This window comes from Gopherus evgoodei, chromosome 5, assembly GCF_007399415.2.
Source record: "Gopherus evgoodei ecotype Sinaloan lineage chromosome 5, rGopEvg1_v1.p, whole genome shotgun sequence".
In the NCBI taxonomy this organism is placed as follows: Eukaryota; Metazoa; Chordata; order Testudines; family Testudinidae; genus Gopherus; species Gopherus evgoodei.
The window spans coordinates 19,266,484-19,285,712 of NC_044326.1; the positions used below are offsets into that span (position 1 = coordinate 19,266,484).

Consider the following 19,229-nt stretch of genomic DNA (forward strand, 5'->3'; position numbering starts at 1 on the left):
TAGTGGCTTGAGTTGAAGGGTAGGGCTTAGCACTGGAACCTCCAGCAACAACACTGGACCACCTTCAAATTCCGCAGGTGAGAGGCATTACCCATTTGTGATGAATGGAGAGAGAAGCTATATGAGAGAATATCCCACATCTGCCCATTGCAGGGATTTTACACATTCCTCTGAAATATCTGGTACTGGCTTCTGTCAGACAGGATACTGGACCAGCTGGATCTCAGATCTGATCCAGTATAAGGTCTACCAACTCTTGTGATTTTCTTACAAGTAACATGCTTTTGGCTGAGTCTGGAGCTAGTCTCACTATCATGCAAGAAGTGCCAGCCCTCTAGCAAATTTCACTCCTGACTGGGAGGAAAACACTCTCTGACTGGCTGCCATCTCCCACTTCCCCACCCTCCAATCAGAGCTGCTGCAGGAGTTAGCCATATCTCTCTTTCCCCTTCCCTCAGGTGCCAGGGGAATCTAATTTTGGAGGAGTAGAGGAGAGGGAGCAGCTGAGGCCATTCTCACAGGAGAGGGGGTGGAGAGAAAAGAGGAGAAACATCCTGGCAGCTCAGGATGAGTCTGCTCCCTCTTCCCCTTGCCCCTCCTGCAAACTCTGGGTCAGTCTACTCCCTAATATTCCACCATCCTCTCACCTTCCTGGCTGCAACACCAGGCCTAGTAAGCGGGGAATAATGGGGTAGGAAGGCCCTGTAGAGACACACACACTCCCCAGGCTTGAGAGAGGGTGCTGAAAAACCCAAGACTACAGAAAAAATCAAGGTGAGATCAAGGAGCAGAACTGATGTGGGGAATGAAGGGCAGAATTAATTGCTCAACTGCAGGGAATGGGCAGATGTGAGAGTGGGAGATTTAATAAATTAGAATGTTGTGGTTTGGGGGAGAAGCTGGAACTCTGCACCCTCAGGCAACAGGAGCTAAAAATCACTGTCATTCATTAATTTGGGAGAGTTGTCAACACTAAATGTCACGCACCTACAGTAAGGTTGGGCAAGGGGAATTCAAAAAATCGAAGATTAAAACGCACAATATTTATTTTTAAATGTCATGATTTTGGAAGATGGGGGTTGACATGATTTTTCTTTAATTTTGGAGATGGCAATACTGCAGTATGTCAATTCATATCTGGAGGTAAACCTATGAAAATACTTGTTTTGGTGGTCAAATCTGACCCTATAAGGCTTTGTTATACTGTCTTCCAAAAGTATTACTTGAAAAGCAGGAATACTAAAAGATAAGAACAAAGATAGGAACAAAGATGTCTGGTGAATGGACACTCAAAATCAGAAAACCATTTACACATAAAACAATAAACTGTCTGACTTATAAAGGGTAAATAAGTCTACATCTTGCTTCTATAAATAAATTTAAAATTATCCCAACTTTAAGTTAACTCATCATTAGTTACAATATATCAGAGGACCCAAAATTATATTTGAACTTTCATATAACAAAAGTCTATGGGCTACAAGACTATTAATTGTAGAACATATTACAAAGTCAAAATGGAAATGAACATCAAAATAATTTTCTAACTATAATCTTGTCCTCTTCCTGTCAGTGGGGGATTGGTCCTTACACTATATCAGTGGTTCCCAAACTTGTTCCACCACTTGTGCAGGGAAAGCCCCTGGCGGGCCGGGCAGGGGCAGCTCCAGGCCCCAGCACGCCAAGCACGTGCTTGGGGTGCAAGCTGCGGGGGGGGGGAGGCCTCTGCTGGCACCTCGAGGGCAGCAGGAAGGCTGCCCTCAGCGGCTTGCCTGCCTCGGGTCCGCTGGTTCCGCGGCTTCGGCGGACCTCCTGCAGGCACACCTGTGGGAGGTCTGCCGAAGCCGCGGGACCAGCGAACTGTCCGCAAGCAAGCCGCGGAAGGCAGCCTGCCTGCCATGCTTGGGGTGGCAAAATTCCTAGAGCTGCCCTTGGGGCTGGGTCAGAATGGCCAGGGGCTTTCCCTGCACAAGCTGTGGAACAAGTTTGGGAACCACTGCACTATATGTTGCACAATTTCAAAATTGTCAAAAAAAAGGAAATACAATAGTTTACCCCTAGAATCTCTGATGTTCTTTTTAGTTCTTCTTTATTCACGTGTATTTTATTGGTTTCCATCACTGTAAATACAAGTATATAACTGAGAACAAAATACAATTTTGAAAAAACCTTAGAGGCATCAATACTATATTGAAACTATAATATTAAAAGATAGTGTTGTATAATGGACTAAGCACCACCTTGGGAACCAGGAATTCCTAGTTTCTACTCCCATTTTTGCCACTGACTTTGAACGTAACCCTGAGTAAGTCACAAGGGACATATTTTTTAAACTTGGGTGCAAAGTTCAGAATTAGACACCTATGTCCATATTTAAGTACTTAGAAAAATGGCTTGATTTTCAGAGGTACGCTTTTCTAGGTACCTAAATATGGATTTAAGTGCCTATCTTTAGGCACCCAAGTTTGACAGTTTTGGTCTTAAGCTCTGTTTCTCCATCTGTAAAATGAGGAAAACAGCATTAGAGAAGTGTTGTGAGGATGATATGATGATTATATAGCACTTTAAATGTGCAACCCTCTATTTAACTATTAAGCATTATGAATCATACTAGAAAATGCTGTCTGGAAAAATTGTTGAACAACCTTATTTTTCACTCATTGTCTCACCTGCCAAAATTTTTATTAAGGGAAGCTCCAAAGTACAAAAGATTTTCCACAAGCCTTGAACCTGTAAGGCAGAACACAATCTTTTCAATATAAACTTATTTTAATTATGAAATTGGGCCAGAGTGTGATATTGTTATTCACCGTGAGTACTATGTGACTCCACAAGTAGTACTATTAAATAAATGGGACCACATGTGGAGTGCAGTACTACTCTGTGTGATCAGCAGAATTACAATCTGGTGCATAAACATGTAGTCTTGCTGGGAGAGGTACAATAATGCTAATGATGAGCACATGTGCCTCATTCTTCTAAGTGATATATAAAGAGAAATACTCATTGTAATGTAAATTCATATTCATGCTGAGAAATTTATATGCACAGATAATAGCACAGAGAGTACACTTACAAAGTTTGTGGATGATACCAAACTGGGAGGAGTTGCAAATGCTTTGGAGGACAGTATTAAAATTCAAAATGATCTGGACAAACTGGAGAAATGGTGTGAAAGTATATAGGATGAAATTCAATAAGGACAAATGCAAAGTACTCCACTTAGGAAGGACCAATCAATCAATTGCACACATACAAAATAGGAAATGACTGCCTAGGATGGAGTACTGCAGAAAGGGATCCAGGGATCATAGTGGATTACAAGCTAAATATGAGTCAACAGTGTAACATTATTGGGGGAAAAAAAGGAAATATCATTTTGGGATGTATTTCCAGGAGTGTTGTAAGCAAGACACACAAAGTAATTATTCCACTCTATTCCACACTGATTAGGCCTCAACTGGAGTACTGTGTCCAGTTCTGGGTGCCACAAAATGGAGAAAGTCCAGAGAAGAGCAACACAATTACTAAAGGTCTAGAAAACAGTAACTTTGAGGGAAGATTGAAAAAACTGGGTTTGTTTAGTCTGGAGAAGAGAAGACAGAGAGGGGATATGATAATAGTTTTCAAGTATATAAAAGGTTACAAGGAGGAGGGAGAAAAGACAGTTAATTTTTAGTAACTGTTGTTCTTCGAGATGTGTTGCTTATGTACATTCCATTGTAGGTGAGTATGTTTGTCACATGCACTGGTGCCAGAAGTTTTTCCCTCACTTCTTTCCATAGGGGACCAGCTCTGGCACCCTCTGGAGTGATGCACGTATGCATCAATATAAGGGGCGCTGCCGCCTCCCCCTCCCTCAGTTCTTTCTTGCCAGAGACTCCGACAGTGGGAAAGGAGAGTGGGTCACTTGAAGAACAATGGTTATGAAAAGGTAACTGTCTTTTCTTCTTCGAGTGTTTACTCATGTCCATTCCATTATAAGTGATCCCCAAGCAGTACCATCAGAAGTGGGTAGGAGTTCATGGATGTGTTGATTACAACACAGCTCTGCTGAAGCCAGCATAATCTCTGGCCTGCTGAGTGATGGCGTAATGCATCGTGAATGTACTGAAGACCACATGATGTCCCTGCATATATCCTGGATAGAGACATGCACCAGGAAGGCAGCCAAAGACGCCTATACCCTAGTCAAATGGGTCTTCACTATCAGTGGAGGCACAGCCGGAGCCAACTCGTAACAAGCATGGATGCAGGTGGTGATCCAATTTGAAATTCTCTGAGAGGACACCAGAAGGCCCTTCATCCTGTCAGTTATCACGATAAAAAGCTGGGTCAATCTGTGAAGGGGTAGAATGCCAGGACATGCTTGACATCCACAGTGTGCAGCCACCTCTCCCCTCTTTGGTTGAACGAGGCTTCAGACAGAGCATTGGGAGGAAGATATCCTGGTTGACATGGAAGTGAGACATTACCTTAAGCAGAAAAGCTGGACGGGGCCACAGCTGGACCTTGTCTTTGTAAAAATACAGCGTACGGGGGCTTCGAAGTGAGGGTTTTAATCTTGGAGACACACCTCGCTGAGGTAATTGCTACAAAGAATGCAACCTTCCACAACAAGTGGGAAAGGGAACAAGAAGCCATGGACTCAAAGGGTGGACCTGTGTGCCTCGAGAGGACAAGGCTGAGGTCCTATTGGGGAACCTAGTCCCAGATCAGTAGAAAGAGCCTTTCAAGGCCCTTCAAGAACCTGATCAACATCTCATGCAAGAATACTGACTTACACTGGATGCGAGGATGGAAGGCTGATATGGCTATCTGGAGCAACTTAATCGAAGAGAAGGCGAGGCCTTGGTACTTTATGTAGAACAGGTAATCCAGGATAGACTGCAGAGATGACTGGGTCAGGGAGATGTTGCACTCCAACACCTAGCAGGCGAAACACTTCCACTTTTCCAGGTAAGTCACTCTAGTGGAGGGCTTTCTGCTTTCCAAGAGAACCTGCTGTACCTGACTAGAGCAGGCCTGTTCCTCTGGATTCAGCCACACAGCATCCAAGCTTTGAGGTGGAGAGAGGCAAGGTTTGGATACTGACCATGATCCCATGAGAGTAGGTCCGGGGGCCTGGGAAGTGGCCACAGGGCTGCCACTGCCAGATCCATGAGTGTGCTGAACCAATGCTGGCAAGGGCATACCAGGGCGGTGTCAGCAGACCACTCCACACTGAGGTCACGTTGCTAGGAACACTGTCAATCTGGTCAGGTCTGAGGCCGGTGCAAGGGCTGACTTCAAAAGTAGTGTTTGGAGATGAATGTCCTGCTCCTTTTTGATCCGCGGAAGAAGCTGTTGCAGATGCGACACTTGTTGCTAATGTGGGTTTCCCCTAAACACTTCAGACAGCTTCTATGGTGATCACTGACTGGCATGGGCTTCTTGCAGCAGTCACTGGGGTATTCCCGTCCCTAAGCTAAGTCACATTTGGGACTAAGAAACTATCACTAACTCTACACTAAGGGAACTATAAAACTATCAAAGTTTTTAACAACTATATACAAAAAGTTCACAACTAGGCACAGTTGAGAGGAGTAAGCTTGCCAAGGCAAGGAGACATTCCAGCACCATCACTGGCAGTAAGAAGGGACTGAGGGAGAGGGAGCCAATGGCGTCCCTTATACCAGTGCATACATGTGCCACTCCAGATGGTGCCTGAGCCGGTCCCCTATGGATACCACTGAGGGAAAAACTTCCAGTATCGGTGCATGTGGCAAGCATACACACCTACAATGCAATGGACACGAACAAGCACTTGAAGAAAAATTGCCAGTGGTCCTCCAGCCCCATTCCCACAATGCAGTGAAACCTTTTCTGCTTAACCTTTACCCACGTCTATAAAAGGTCCCTGTTGCCCTGCTGTCACCACTAGTATCAAGTTGTGCTGATCACTTGAGAATGATTTTTCACTGCACTCCTTTGATCAGTGCAGTACTCTGCCAAGCATGCAGCAGTCTTGATCCATGTATGGTCAGAGAATACCATCCGCCACAACTTCTCCTATACCAGGAAATGTTATAGAGGCTGGAGTAAGTGGGTATTCTCTGTACTCCAGCCCAATGCTAGGAACACATGAAGCACCTGCGGCTCCTGTACCATAGAGCAAAGACTCCAACATTCATTCCAGATGACATCATCATACGTGCCTTTTCTATGATGAACTGGATGGGGTGCTTCCCAAGGCTCACAGTACAGAGCCTGAAGTGGGTCAACCCCCTCCTCAATCCTGCCAACCTCGTCACCTGACAGGATGCTCATGAGGGCCAGGGCAAGGCAAGGAGGCCGCAAGGGACCATGGAGGAACACCCGGAAAACCCCATTCTTATGTTCTTTAATGCTGTTGAGGTGCCCTGCCACAATTGTTTATAAAGAGTCAATAGTTACAGAAATGAAAGGCTAATTACACAGTTAGAAGGAACAAAACATAAGAACAGCCATACTGAGTCAGACCAATGGTCCATCAAACCCAGTATCCTGTCTTCTGAAAGTGGCTGGTGCCAGATGCTTCAGAGGAAATAAACAGGGCAATTTATCAAATCTTCCATCCCGTCATCCAGTCCCAGCTTCTGGCAGCCATAGGTTTAGGGATACCCAGAGCATGGGGTTGCATCTCTGACCATCTTGGACAATAGACATTGATGGACTTATCCTCCACAAAGGTACATTCACACCCAAATATGTGCCTATGGTCTCTCCTGTGCAACTCCAGCAGCTGCATAGGATGTGATATTGTCCCTCAAACATGCAGAAGTCACCCACTGCATCCCACTGTTCCAGGATGCATGCACATCAGGTGTCCCAGATTTCTCTTGTCCTCAAAGAACCAGGACCACCGTGCAAGCAGGTGGGATCTAGCTGTCTAAATGCTTTACAAACAAGTCCTGTCTTGTGCCCACACTGTATGGAAGTACCCGTCTTTACCCTCACATATATTGTGAAGGGCACAGCAGGCCACAATTATGAGAACAGTGTTGACCACACTGGCATCCAGACTGGTGTGTAAGCATCATTGAGCTTTCAGCCACCCAGACTTGAACTTCATGACCATTCGTTATCTATGCAATTTGTACTTGAATTCCCTTTTTCCTGGGTCATTGATGTCAGGGGTACAGTTTCATGAGCCAAGCTAAGAGTGGGTCTGCAAGGTCTTCCAAAATAACTGTTGGCAAAAACCCACTGTAGAGTGAGGCTTCATTTCGAGGGAATGAAGTCTCTTCCCCTGCCCCGAAGTACAATCCCAATCTCCTCAGCACCCTGGTGTCATGAATCTTTCCTGTGTTTCCAACAGTGGTCACGAACTATGTGGTCCACTAAGCCCTGAAGAATGATTGAGTAGTAATCTTTTTGATTCACATATTGGGATATGAGTGCCATCAATGGCCCTTGCAGAGTTTGGAAATCCTATTCCCTGAAATCCAGCTATAATGTCCAATACTTGGATTATGGCAACCACTGGTGGGTAGATGACAGCACTAATTGTCTCACAAATCTGTACAACCATAACCCTGACAGTGGACTTCCCAAACCCATACTGGTTTGCAACTGACCAGAAACCATCAGGTGTTGCCAGGTTCCACAAGGCAAAAGCAATATAATTCTGCTCTGGTATGGCTTGCCAAAATCAAGTGCTCTGGCACTGGAGGGTTGGAGCAAGCTCTCTCACATCTCCCTCAAGGTCTGTTTCCTCGTTCGGAAGTTCTGAACCCACTGGCTCCTAATCCCAGGTTTCCAAAACCATGTGATCCTACTTGGCCCAATAGCGGCCATCTACCCATGGGCATACCATGGCAATAGCAGCAGACATCATATCTGTTCCATGGGACCATAGTGGGTTGTCAGTCACCTGCTTGGTCAGCTGACTTTGGCTTGTCAAAAAGTTCTAGCACAATTCAATCCAGTATCTCTCACTGATTGCCTACTGCACTGGAGAAAAATTTGTCCACAAGACAGAGCAGGAGCAGAACCACATCATCATTCACTTTCTCCACATCTTACACCCTGTTTGGCAGAAGGGAGAGGTGAACAGGAACTGCCATCAGCAAATATATGAAGGCAATCGACAGCACCAATACCAAATAGCAAGGCAGTTCCTAGAGCTTCTCCTTTGATGCACAGAAACCTGGGATATACCCCTGAAATGGTAATGCTACCATCACATACCAAACAGCAGCAGCGTGGATGGTGGTATACACATGTACAGCATATGTGGACACTCAGTACAGGTATGGGGTACACGTAGAAGCGTACCTGAGTATGCATGCAAGTATAGACACAGACATAATCTAAATCTCCCTTGCTGCAGATTAAGCCTATTACTTCTTGTCCTGTGCTTAACAGACATGGAGAACAATTGATCACCATCCTTTTAAAAAACAATGAGGAGTCCTTGTGGCACTTTAGAGACTAACAAATTTATTTGGGCATAAGCTTTCATGGGCTAAAACCCACTTCATCAGATACATGGAGTGGCACATACAGTAGGGAGGTATAAATACACAGCATGTGAAAAAATGGGAGTTGTCTTACCAAGTGAGGGATCTTTTTCAAAACAGCCCTCAATATAATTGAAGACTGCCATCAAGTTACCCCCACCCTCAGTCTTCTTTTCTCAAGACTAAACGTACACTGTTTTTAAAATCTTTACTCATAAGTTAGGTTTTCTAAACTTATTATTTTTGTAGCTGTCCTCTGGACTCTCTCCAAACCATCCTCATGTTTAAGTGTGGCATCTAAAATTGGACAATACTCCAGCTGAGGCTTCACCAGCACAACATAGAGCAGAACAATCCCATGTCTTCCACATGACACTCATGTTAGTATACCCAGTATATTTGTCAGCTCCACACTGCTGATTCATATTCAATTTGTGATGCACTACAACCTCCAGATCCTTTTAGCAGTACTACTAACTAGTCACTTATTTCCCATTTTGTATTTGGGCATTTGTTTTTTCCTTCCTAAGTATAATACTTTACACTTGTCTTTACTGAATTTCATCTTGTGAAATTAGGCCATGGAACTCATTGCCACAAGCCCTAGAACGCCAAAAGATTTAAAGAAAGTTTTGACATTTGTGTGGGTAACTAGAATATTCAGTTATAATAATAAAGACTAACAAAGAATCTTGGAAGGGATATAAAACCTCATGCCTCTGGGCTTAAACCAATCTCTAACAACTATTAGAGGTTAGGTCAAAGTTTTCACAGGGCACACATTATCCTACATCTGTGTACCACTAGTGTTTTTTGCATCTTACTCTTATGCATTATGTGCTGGACACTGTCAGAGATAGGATACTGAACTAAATATAAAATGTGTCTGTTCTAGTATGGCAATTCCTACATTCCTAAGTATAAGAGAGAGGGCTGCTGGAAGGCTATTTTCTGTGAGACCTCCTTTCTTTTGGAATTTTTCTCCTTGGTCAAAATAGTCTATCTTGAAAATCAACAAACACATATACTGCAAGGGTCATCTTTTTTGAGGAGAGAAAGCTTGCTTAAGGAGGTTACATTTAAGGTGTGTGTGATAATTCTTTTCATTTTATTTGGCTATATGGTTTATTTACTTATTTCCCTTTGATTTATATTGACTGTGCATGTACTTAAATGTTAGTGGCACTGAAGGATGAAATAGGTGCCTCTTGTGGTCTTATAGACTCATAGACTCATAGACTCTAGGACTGGAAGGGACCTCGAGAGGTCATCGAGTCCAGTCCCCTGCCCTCATGGCAGGACCAAATACTGTCTAGACCATCCCTGATAGACATTTATCTAACCTACTCTTAAATATCTCCAGCGATGGAGATTCCACAACTTCCCTAGGCAATCTATTCCAGTGTTTAACTACCCTGACAGTTAGGAACTTTTTCCTAATGTCCAACCTAAATCTCCCTTGCTGCAGTTTAAGTCCATTGCTTCTTGTTCTACCATTGGAGGCCAAGGTGAACAAGTTTTCTCCCTCCTCCTGATGACACCCTTTTAGATACCTGAAAACTGCTATCAGGTCCCCTCTCAGTCTTCTCTTTTCCAAACTAAACAAACCCAATTCCTTCAGCCTTCCTTCATAGGTCATGTTCTCAAGACCTTTAATCATTCTTGTTGCTCTTCTCTGGACCCTCTCCAATTTCTCCACATCTTTCTTGAAATGCGGTGCCCAGAACTGGACACAATACTCCAGTCGAGGCCTAACCAGCGCAGAGTAAAGCGGAAGAATGACTTCTCGTGTCTTGTTTACAACACACCTGTTAATGCATCCCAGAATCATGTTTGCTTTTTTTGCAACAGTATCACACTGTTCACTCATATTAAGCTTGTGGTCCACTATGACCCCTAGATCTCTTTCTGCCATACTCCTTCCTAGACAGTCTCTTCCCATTCTGTATGTGTGAAACTGATTGTTCCTTCCTAAGTGGAGCACTTATAAGGAGTCTTATAAATTAAACAAATAAAATCATCATCTTGAGAACACTTTTAGCATAATCTGATGCCAACCACAGGCCATTACAGGGGCCTCAGGCATTGGTGCACTTCAGTCCCTCCTATTCTCTGCCTATGGCACACAATAGTTTAGAATCCTGATAATTTGGACTAATTTCAGTTGTTGGGCTTGGCGTGTGCTGGTGGCTGGATGGTGCTGATGGCCTGTGATATACAGGAGGTCAGACTATATGAACTGGTGACCCCTTCTGGCTTTAAATTCTATGGTTATGTCTACACAGCAGCTGGGAGCATTCCTCCCAGCATAGATGGAGAGACTCACCCTAGCCAGAGAGCTAAAAATAGCAGTGAGGATGTTATAGCACTAGCAGCAGATTGGACTAGCCATCTGGGCTCAGATAGCTAGCCTGAGTCACCACCCATGCCGCAACATCCTCACTGCTATTTAAGCGCACTATCTCAAACAGAACTAGTCTGAGTCTGTTTAACCAGGCGGAAGGCAACTGCAGTGTAGATACACACTATGATTTGGAAACAGCCTTCATTAGCTCTCACTACTTCAGTATCTGTGGGAATCTCATTTAGCACACATGATCCTAAATCAAGGGAGCGCCTCTGTTACTGAAAACAGCACCTCAGATGGATTCAGTGTCTAATAATATTTAACATATGAAGCCTTCTTGTCTTTTTCCATATATAGACTCTGACTTTACTTTTAATTGAAGGTAAATCACAAATTTTTTTTTCATTCACCATATCACTATGTAGGTACAATTTTTTGTTATGATATTTTGCTACAAAAAACTTACCTGTAATTCACCAGCCAGGCCCATCATTATACTGTAAAGTATCTTCAAGTTTAGAACCAAGTTCTGGTGCTGATTTAAAAGAAAAAATCAAGAATACTCAATTACTAATATAAAACTGTTAAGATTATTACTTCAATACTAAGCGACTAACCAACATGAAAGCATTTTTCCCTTGTGCATTTACTGATGCTAACTCTTACATATCTAGTAATATTATTAGGTCACTGATAATCACATTTCAAGAGTTCCTGGGGAAGTAATGATCTGGAACATTTAGAACTTAATGTATTCCTTATTTTACATACTGCCCCTGGGAACACAATCTGAGCATGAAGATTGAAGAGGTGTATTTACTTTTAAGAGATAATATTGTAACATTGTGCTTTTGATACTAGAGTTAAAGTTCTTGTAGTGAATTGATCATGACAGGGTTAACTGGGTTGGCCAGAGTATTATGGGATGGAGCTGTGCTCCTCCCCCATGCCTTACTTCCTGTTTTAGTCCATGGGACTGTTCTCCCCACTCTGTTGCGAAGCAGTTAGATATGCAGCAAGTCCCCAGCCTGCAGTCCCGCAAGTAGATTTATCTTTGTTGCACTGAGCAGTCCCTTTAAAAAAGTTCTACCATCATGTCTACAAAATGGAAAGTTTCTTACCTGATCACTTCCATTCTGCTAGCAGTGTCTGCCACAATTCTGTGACTTTGGGCTGTTCCCCTCCTCTCTGAAAAAATGAAGGCAGTTCAGAGTTGCAGCATAGCTCATGCTGGCTATGATCCCTTCTCCAGCTGCACGCCAGAAGAGTCATTCCAAAGCTGTGTAGAAACTCTTACAATATGATTAGTAACAATAGTGCCAGTCAGTGAACTACGTACAGTAGGCTACTGGTCCACAAATTGTAGACAGAAATAAATGTTGTCCTTTGGCTACTGGAATCATATCAGGGATGGTAGAATTGTGGGAGACACTGCTAGCAGAAAGGAGATTATCAGGTCTTTTTATGTCTTTTTCCATATATTTCATTCTGTAGCCCAGCATCTCAATTATATGATGCTTGGGAAGTAACGAGCAATGAATTATAAGAAAGAAAGGACCAAAAAAAAACCCCAAACTGAAATAAAGAGCTCTCTGAAAATAAATGGCAAGTTATTTTTGTATAACCACAAACAGCACCTTCATTCCAAAAGAGGCCTCTGCAGAGGATAGAAAATCCATCTTACAATGTTTGATAAAGCTGTTGACAGAAGACCAGGTTGGTGCCCTTCAGATTTCCTCAGCTGAGGCATACATTCTTTCTGCCCATCATATTGCTACAGAGGTCTTCAAAAATAGGTGAACTTGAATGTATGTCTCCATTACACATAACTTCATCCATCTGGCCAGTGATAGGTAGAATGCCAAAAGGCTTTAGTGCTTTGGGTGAAAGGATACAAACAAGGAGCTTGATCTTCTCATCAATTCATTCCACTTGAGGTAGCTCTTAAGTGCTCTACATAAATTCAGAATATGCTACAGATTTTCTGTAGGACACTGGGGTTTTGAATAATGGGAGGATCTCTTCCTGTGTGGTATGGAAAGAGAAATCTCACCTTTGGTAAGAAAGATTCTGGTGTCCTTGCAACCAACTTGTCATCATGGAACACAATGTGTTCCTGTATGGATAGAGCTGCCAACTCAGACTTGTCATGCTAACATAATAGTGACCAAGAAGCATGTTTTGATATATAGAAAACAATGGCATAAATGTTGTTAATGGTTCAAATGGATGGGTGCTTAGGGCTTTTAGAGCCAGTAGCAAATCCCACTTGGGAAAAACTGACCTGACAGCAGGTTTAGACAGTCTGACAGCTCTGAGAAATCACGAGACTTGCAAATTTTCAGTTAAGGACTCACTATGGTGCTGACTCACTATGATGCTGGGCTGTAGTCCCTTGTCTATACTGTCCTGAAGAAAATCCAGAATAGCTGGAATTCCAGGGTCCTTGGGATTTTTGTTTGCTTGACTCCAGGAGTTTAACCACGACCATATGGAGGAGTAGGCCTTCAATGCTAAAGTCTGTCTGGAGGCCAGCAGAGTGCAGACCATCTTGGAGGATAAAATGACTGCTTGTGCTTCCCTCTCAATAGTCATGCAATCATATTGATTTCAATTACTACTCAGAATACGAAGTGTACAGTGCTCATTTTATATTATTATTACTATAAATATTTGCACTGTAAAGATAAAATAGTATTTTTCAATTTACCTCATACAAGTACTGTAGTGCAATCTCTATCATACAAGTGCAACTTACAAATGTAAAATCTTTTTTACATAACTGCACTCAAAAATTAAGCAACATAAAACTTTAGAACCTAGAAGTCCACTCAATCCTACTTCCTGTTCAGCCAATTGCTAAAACAAACAAGTTTGTTTACATTTAAGGGAGATAATGCTGCCCGCTTCTTATATACAATGTCACCTGAAAGTGAGAACAGGCCTTCACATGGCATTGTTATAGCCGGTGTTGCAATATTTATGTACCAGGTATGCTAAGCATTCATATGCCCCTTCATGCTTCAGCCACCATTCCAGAGGTCATGCTTCCATGCTGATGACGGGTTTTGCTCAATAACAATCAAAAGCAGTGCAGACTGATGCACTTTCATTTTAATCATCTGAGTCAGAGGCCACCAACAGAAGGTTGTTTTTCTGTTTTGGTGGTTTGGGTTCTGTAGTTTTTGCATTTGGCTAGCCTCCCCGAGTACAAATCCACCTGGAACCAGTGGGTACATACTCAAGAAGGCTAGCCCATGCAGCCACTCAACATTGCCCATGCTACTGTATCTACACTACTTTTTTTTAAGCACATTAGCTTGAGCAGAGCTAGTGTGAGTATGTCTGCGTAAGCTGAAATCACACCCCTAGCTCCAAGTGTAGAGACAGCCTTAGTGTCTTTCATCTCTTCTACAGCATCACCCATTTTTTTAAATAAACAGATCTTTCCTCCTTAAAATGAAGATCTTATTCTGTGAACAAGCCCTCACAGACAGACAAGAAGTTTTTAACCATGAAAAGTAGTTCGGGATAACTATTGTCACCTCATCCCTTGCAGAAGTGTCCAATATTTTTAATTAGGTGATCTATAGAAATAATTTCCATTAAAACCAATGGCACTGATCATCAGATTACATTGTAGAGCTTTACATTTTGAGAGACTGTGTGGGTAGGCTTGGTTGAAGAGGAGAAAATTACTTGCCATTCTGGCATGGAATTTATGAAAACTCTTCTCAGTTAATCTAGTTGGATGTAAAATGTTTCCCCTCTGTTGACTGCTTGACTAGACTAAAGTTAAGGTTAAATAAATTTAGGTAGGGTAGGATAAAATTAACAATCTATTATCACTTCCTACTCCTAACTACCAAAATAAGAGAGCTGTGGGAAATGCAACAAGATGTGCTGGTACTTATCTCATTTACCCTTTTTAATATCTTATTTCCTTCCTTGCTTGGCTGTACTCTGTATTTTCTCTCTCAATATTTTCACTAAAATTTTAACAGTTTTCTTCTTTTTGTGGAAAGAGGAGAATCCCTTGCTCATTTTTCCTTCTCCTTCCTGGGAGTATTTTCTATTTTCAATTACCTCTCCTCTTTTCACATTTTCATTTTCTTATACTCCGCCTTCTTTCTTAAATGATATTTTCATTCTGTATATCCCATTCGCATGCCCAGTGTTCTCGCCATATTATTTTCTTCCCTACTGTTAACTCACCATATTCCCTCAACTTCTTATTGCACTTCTTCTCCTTGGATATTCTCTCATCTACTTGCTGTGTTCTTCTGTGTTTTACTAACCTGCCCACTTTTTCCTCCTATGACACACTACTGGATTATTTCATTCCTCCCTTTGGTTACACTATACCTCCTCATTCCCTTCTCTGTGTGAAATGCAGCAGTGGTTCACATGGGATGATGTAGTACAGAAGCAGTCACAAGCAAGGGAGGGGATTGGCACAGAAGACAAAGAAGAGTAAGTAACATAGTAGCCAGAACGTGGAAACCCTCAGAAGGCAACAAGACAGCTACACAATAAATGGGAGGAAATAGTGGAAAATTGCCATTCTGACGAAGCATGCATGCACCTTGCAGGACAAGAATATACTTTTTAAAAATGAGTACTTTAGGATACCTAATAAGAACTTCAAGACATGTCTATTACTACACATTCAATCTGAATGGTCCACTAATTTCAGTGAAGAATTTCTACAGCATCAATCAATAAAGTTCCTAAGATAAGCTAGATGTTTTGGAATATTTTAAAGCATTCTTACAGGGTATACAAGAGACAAGACAGTTTTAATGATATCAAAAGTAACACTTCATTTAGACTACTGGACACAGATTGAGATCTGAATAGTTCTCCTTGCTTCTCTAAACTCCCAGAATAATTAACACAACTTGTGAAGCTTAGTGTCTCCAAACTATCTCAAATTTTTGATGAGACTACACTGTTGTGGCCCAAAATATGAAGAACCCCAAACCCTTGGCTACATAACAATGTTCATGAAACAGTTTTGCCAGCAGAATCATGATTTCTGTGGATCATTTCTATTGCAGCAGGGCTAACAATTAAGAATTCTGTTTTTTTAAAAAAGCTTCATTAAAGAGACAAAACATTTCTATTTTTCTTCTTTCATATTGCTGGTGAAGAGCAGCAACTACAATTTCACCTGAAGTTGATCGAGCCAAAATGGCTACATCAGGAGTATCAGAATTTATTGCAGTAATGCCTCCTTCATATTTGGAAATTGGGTAGTAGGTAGTGATATATTCGATGCTCTGTCGTAGGGAACCATACTCGCACACCACGGAGTCCTTGATTTTCCATTTGTGCACTAGACATCCGCATCTACCATAGCTGGTTCAAATTTGGTTCAGAGTTGACCAAGATGACCATGGAAGGTCAAACCCATGACCCTTCTGTGTGGGATCTGGCACACGGTGCTTATTTTTTAAGTCTTGTTTAGCCCAATCTGCTTTCCAAGCCTCCTTCTGATCACAGCCTGATAGCATGATGCTAAACAAATGTTCCCAGAAAGGCTTGTGGGATTTATCACGTTGCACGGGAGGGGCAGGGGGGGCATTGTAAAGGTCTTGGTGAATAAGACAACATCTGTTTCCTGGATTCTCTGAGCTTTGTGGAATGTTGCAGCAGTTCAGCATATCGGCTGGGGAGCGATGCTAGACAGGACAGGTAGCCATGCTGTTGGAGTCAACTTAAGGGTTCCCGTGATGCACCGCATCACTGTATTTAGCTGTGTATCCACAAGTTGTGTGTGGCTGCAACTGATCCATACCGGTGCACAATATTCAGTTACTGAATATACAAGTGCTATTGCAGATGTTTGCAACACTGATGCTGATGCACCCCAGGTTGTACCTGCTAGTTTCCGGATTATGTTGGCTCTCATTTTTATCTTTGCAGCTACCTTGGATTGTAATGGCAAGATCATCTGCATATCCAAATTTTCATGATTTGGTTGGAGGTATGTCACTTATGTATATATTAAAAAGGGTTAGTGTATGTAGAGAGCCATGTGGCAGTTCGTTGTCTGTATTACAGGGTGAGCTGGTCTTATTACCCCAGGTACACCCACAGGCATCTGTTACTCAGCATGGTCCAAAGCGGGTAAAGTGTTTGGTAGCAAGGTATAATTTTAGCAAGTTTCAGCCTCAGGCCCTTAATCTATACAGTATCATACGCAGATGACAAGTCAACAAATACTACACTAGTCTTTAAGGGCTTTTTTTTTATAGTCAGCCTCAATGTGAGTTGTGAGTGCCAGAATTTGGTCACAACAACTAAGTTTTGACCGGAAGCCTGCCTGTTTGACAGGGATAATTGGCTCAGTAAAAGAGCGTATTCTTTTGAGAATGATACATTCAAGAAGTTTATAAGTCATACATAAGAGAGAAATTGGCCTATAGCTTCCTGCTTCATCAGGGGGCTTTCCAAACTTTGGAATGGCAATTACAATTGCCTCACACCATATATTTCTTCCAGAGTGGGAGATGGCAGCCTTTATAGGGCCCACTCTATTAAGTGAGAATTCACAACGAATACCATCAACTCGGTGACCAAATATTGCTCAGCAATCTCCCGGTCATCAGAGCAGCAACTCAACAAAATTTCTATCATACTGAGTGTGACAAATTCACAGATTTTCTGTGTGCATGTTGTGTATTTGTATATAAAGTTCCCCTTGATTGCCTGGTTATGTAATTTGACATTTTCCCAAGATGCCATGAAATTCAGCATTTCTGGCATGAAATTCACCATTTTGCTGCAGCCAAGTGCTCAACATTTTGTATTTTGTCACCCTACCAGCACTCTACCTGCAAATGCATCTTTCTTTTCAACTTACCTCACAAAGGAGAATTAATTAGATTTTGATGCAAGCACCCTGCACTATTCCATGGAATAAGGCAGCAGGGCATTGGAGATGCTGGGAGTGAGAGTTGGAGTCCAGCTTGCAGCCAGGGAGGAAGAGAACAAAGGAGATTTCATGGTGATAACATTAATTAATATTGCCATGGAATTTAGTGTTTGTGCTGCAGGATTTAGGATCTACTCATGGGGAATTTGGTTCCATTGGCCCAAAGAATACAACAAGCCCTGATTATTTTATACCAATTCTCTGACATATATTGCTGACCAAGATAACCCTTTCCTCTCAGAAGAAAATCCTGCGTATAGTTTTCTCTATTGTACCTTGCAAAGTATCTAAATATCTTTACTATTTCACTATTTGGTTTATCTGATTATGAGTTTCTAAAAACTACTTACCAATGCGTTTCTCAAGGAATCTGCATTCATATTCACTGTTCTCTCTGAGACAGGCTCTTCAAAATGCTTATGTATCAAATATTCAAAAGAGGGGACAGTGTCACTGGGGTTTATCAGCCATGCAGCAATCCTTGGATCTAACACAACACAATCAGCCACTAAAAAAATAAAAAAATATTTTAATCATTCATTTCTGATTTAATAAAAAATGGTTACTGACCTTTTGTAACTGTTGTTCTTCAAGATGTGTTGCTCATGTGCATTCCATATTAGGTGTGTGTGCACAGCATGCACCATTACCAGAGATTTTTCCCTCAGTGGTATCCATCAGGCCAACTAATACCCTTTGTTGCCGCGTGCTTATGCGCTGATACAAAACACCTCACTAGCCACATAATCTCTCAGTTCTTTCTTGTTGGTTTACTCCAACATAGGGGTGAGAGGGGTGGGACATGAGAAACACATCTCAAAGAACAAAAGGTTAGTAACATTTTCTTCTTTGCTTGCTTGTTCATGGCCATTCCATGTTAGGTAACTCACAAGCAGTACCCCAGGAGGTTGGCTCGAAGTTCATGGACATGCTTGAATCTGGCATTGTCTCTGGGCTGTTGGGTGATGGCACAGTAAGATGTGAAGGTATGTACCAATAACCAGGTTGTGGTCTTGCCCATGTCCTGGACTGAGACCTGTGCAAGGAATGCTACTACCAAAGTCTGGGCTTTTATGGAGTGAGCAGTTAAGCTGGCTGGAGGTGGGACATTTGCCTGCTTGTAGCAAGCTTGAATACAGGCAGTTATACACGATGAGATCTTCTGGGCTGACATAGGTAGCCCTCTCCTCCTTTCTGCTATTGCTCCGAAGAGTTGTATGGATTTGTGGAATGGTTTAGTCCTCTCAATATAGAAAGTGAGGGCACTCCTAAAGTCCAAAGAGTGAAGATGCAATGCCTCAGAGTTCTCAAGAGATTTTGGGAAGAAGTCTGGCAGAAAATGGCCTGGTTGCTATGGAATTGTGACACCACCTTTCACAGGAAGGTCGGGTGGGGTTGCAGTTGGACCTTGTCCTTGAAGAACACTGTGTAAGGTAATTCCAACATAAGGGCCTTGATT

General features: G+C 42.3%; 1 protein-coding gene across 1 annotated transcript in view; it reads right to left on the minus strand.

Moving 5' to 3' along the window:
• Positions 1-19,229, minus strand: part of POLN (DNA polymerase nu) — a 197,903-nt gene that overhangs the window by 146,429 nt on the left and 32,245 nt on the right. The window contains exons 4-7 of the mRNA XM_030563754.1: positions 18,121-18,278; positions 11,297-11,365; positions 2,670-2,730; positions 2,056-2,120 (exon numbers count right to left, since the gene is read on the minus strand). Of these exons, the coding sequence (XP_030419614.1) occupies positions 2,056-2,120; positions 2,670-2,730; positions 11,297-11,365; positions 18,121-18,278 (353 nt within the window). The remainder of the gene's footprint in view (positions 1-2,055; positions 2,121-2,669; positions 2,731-11,296; positions 11,366-18,120; positions 18,279-19,229) is intronic.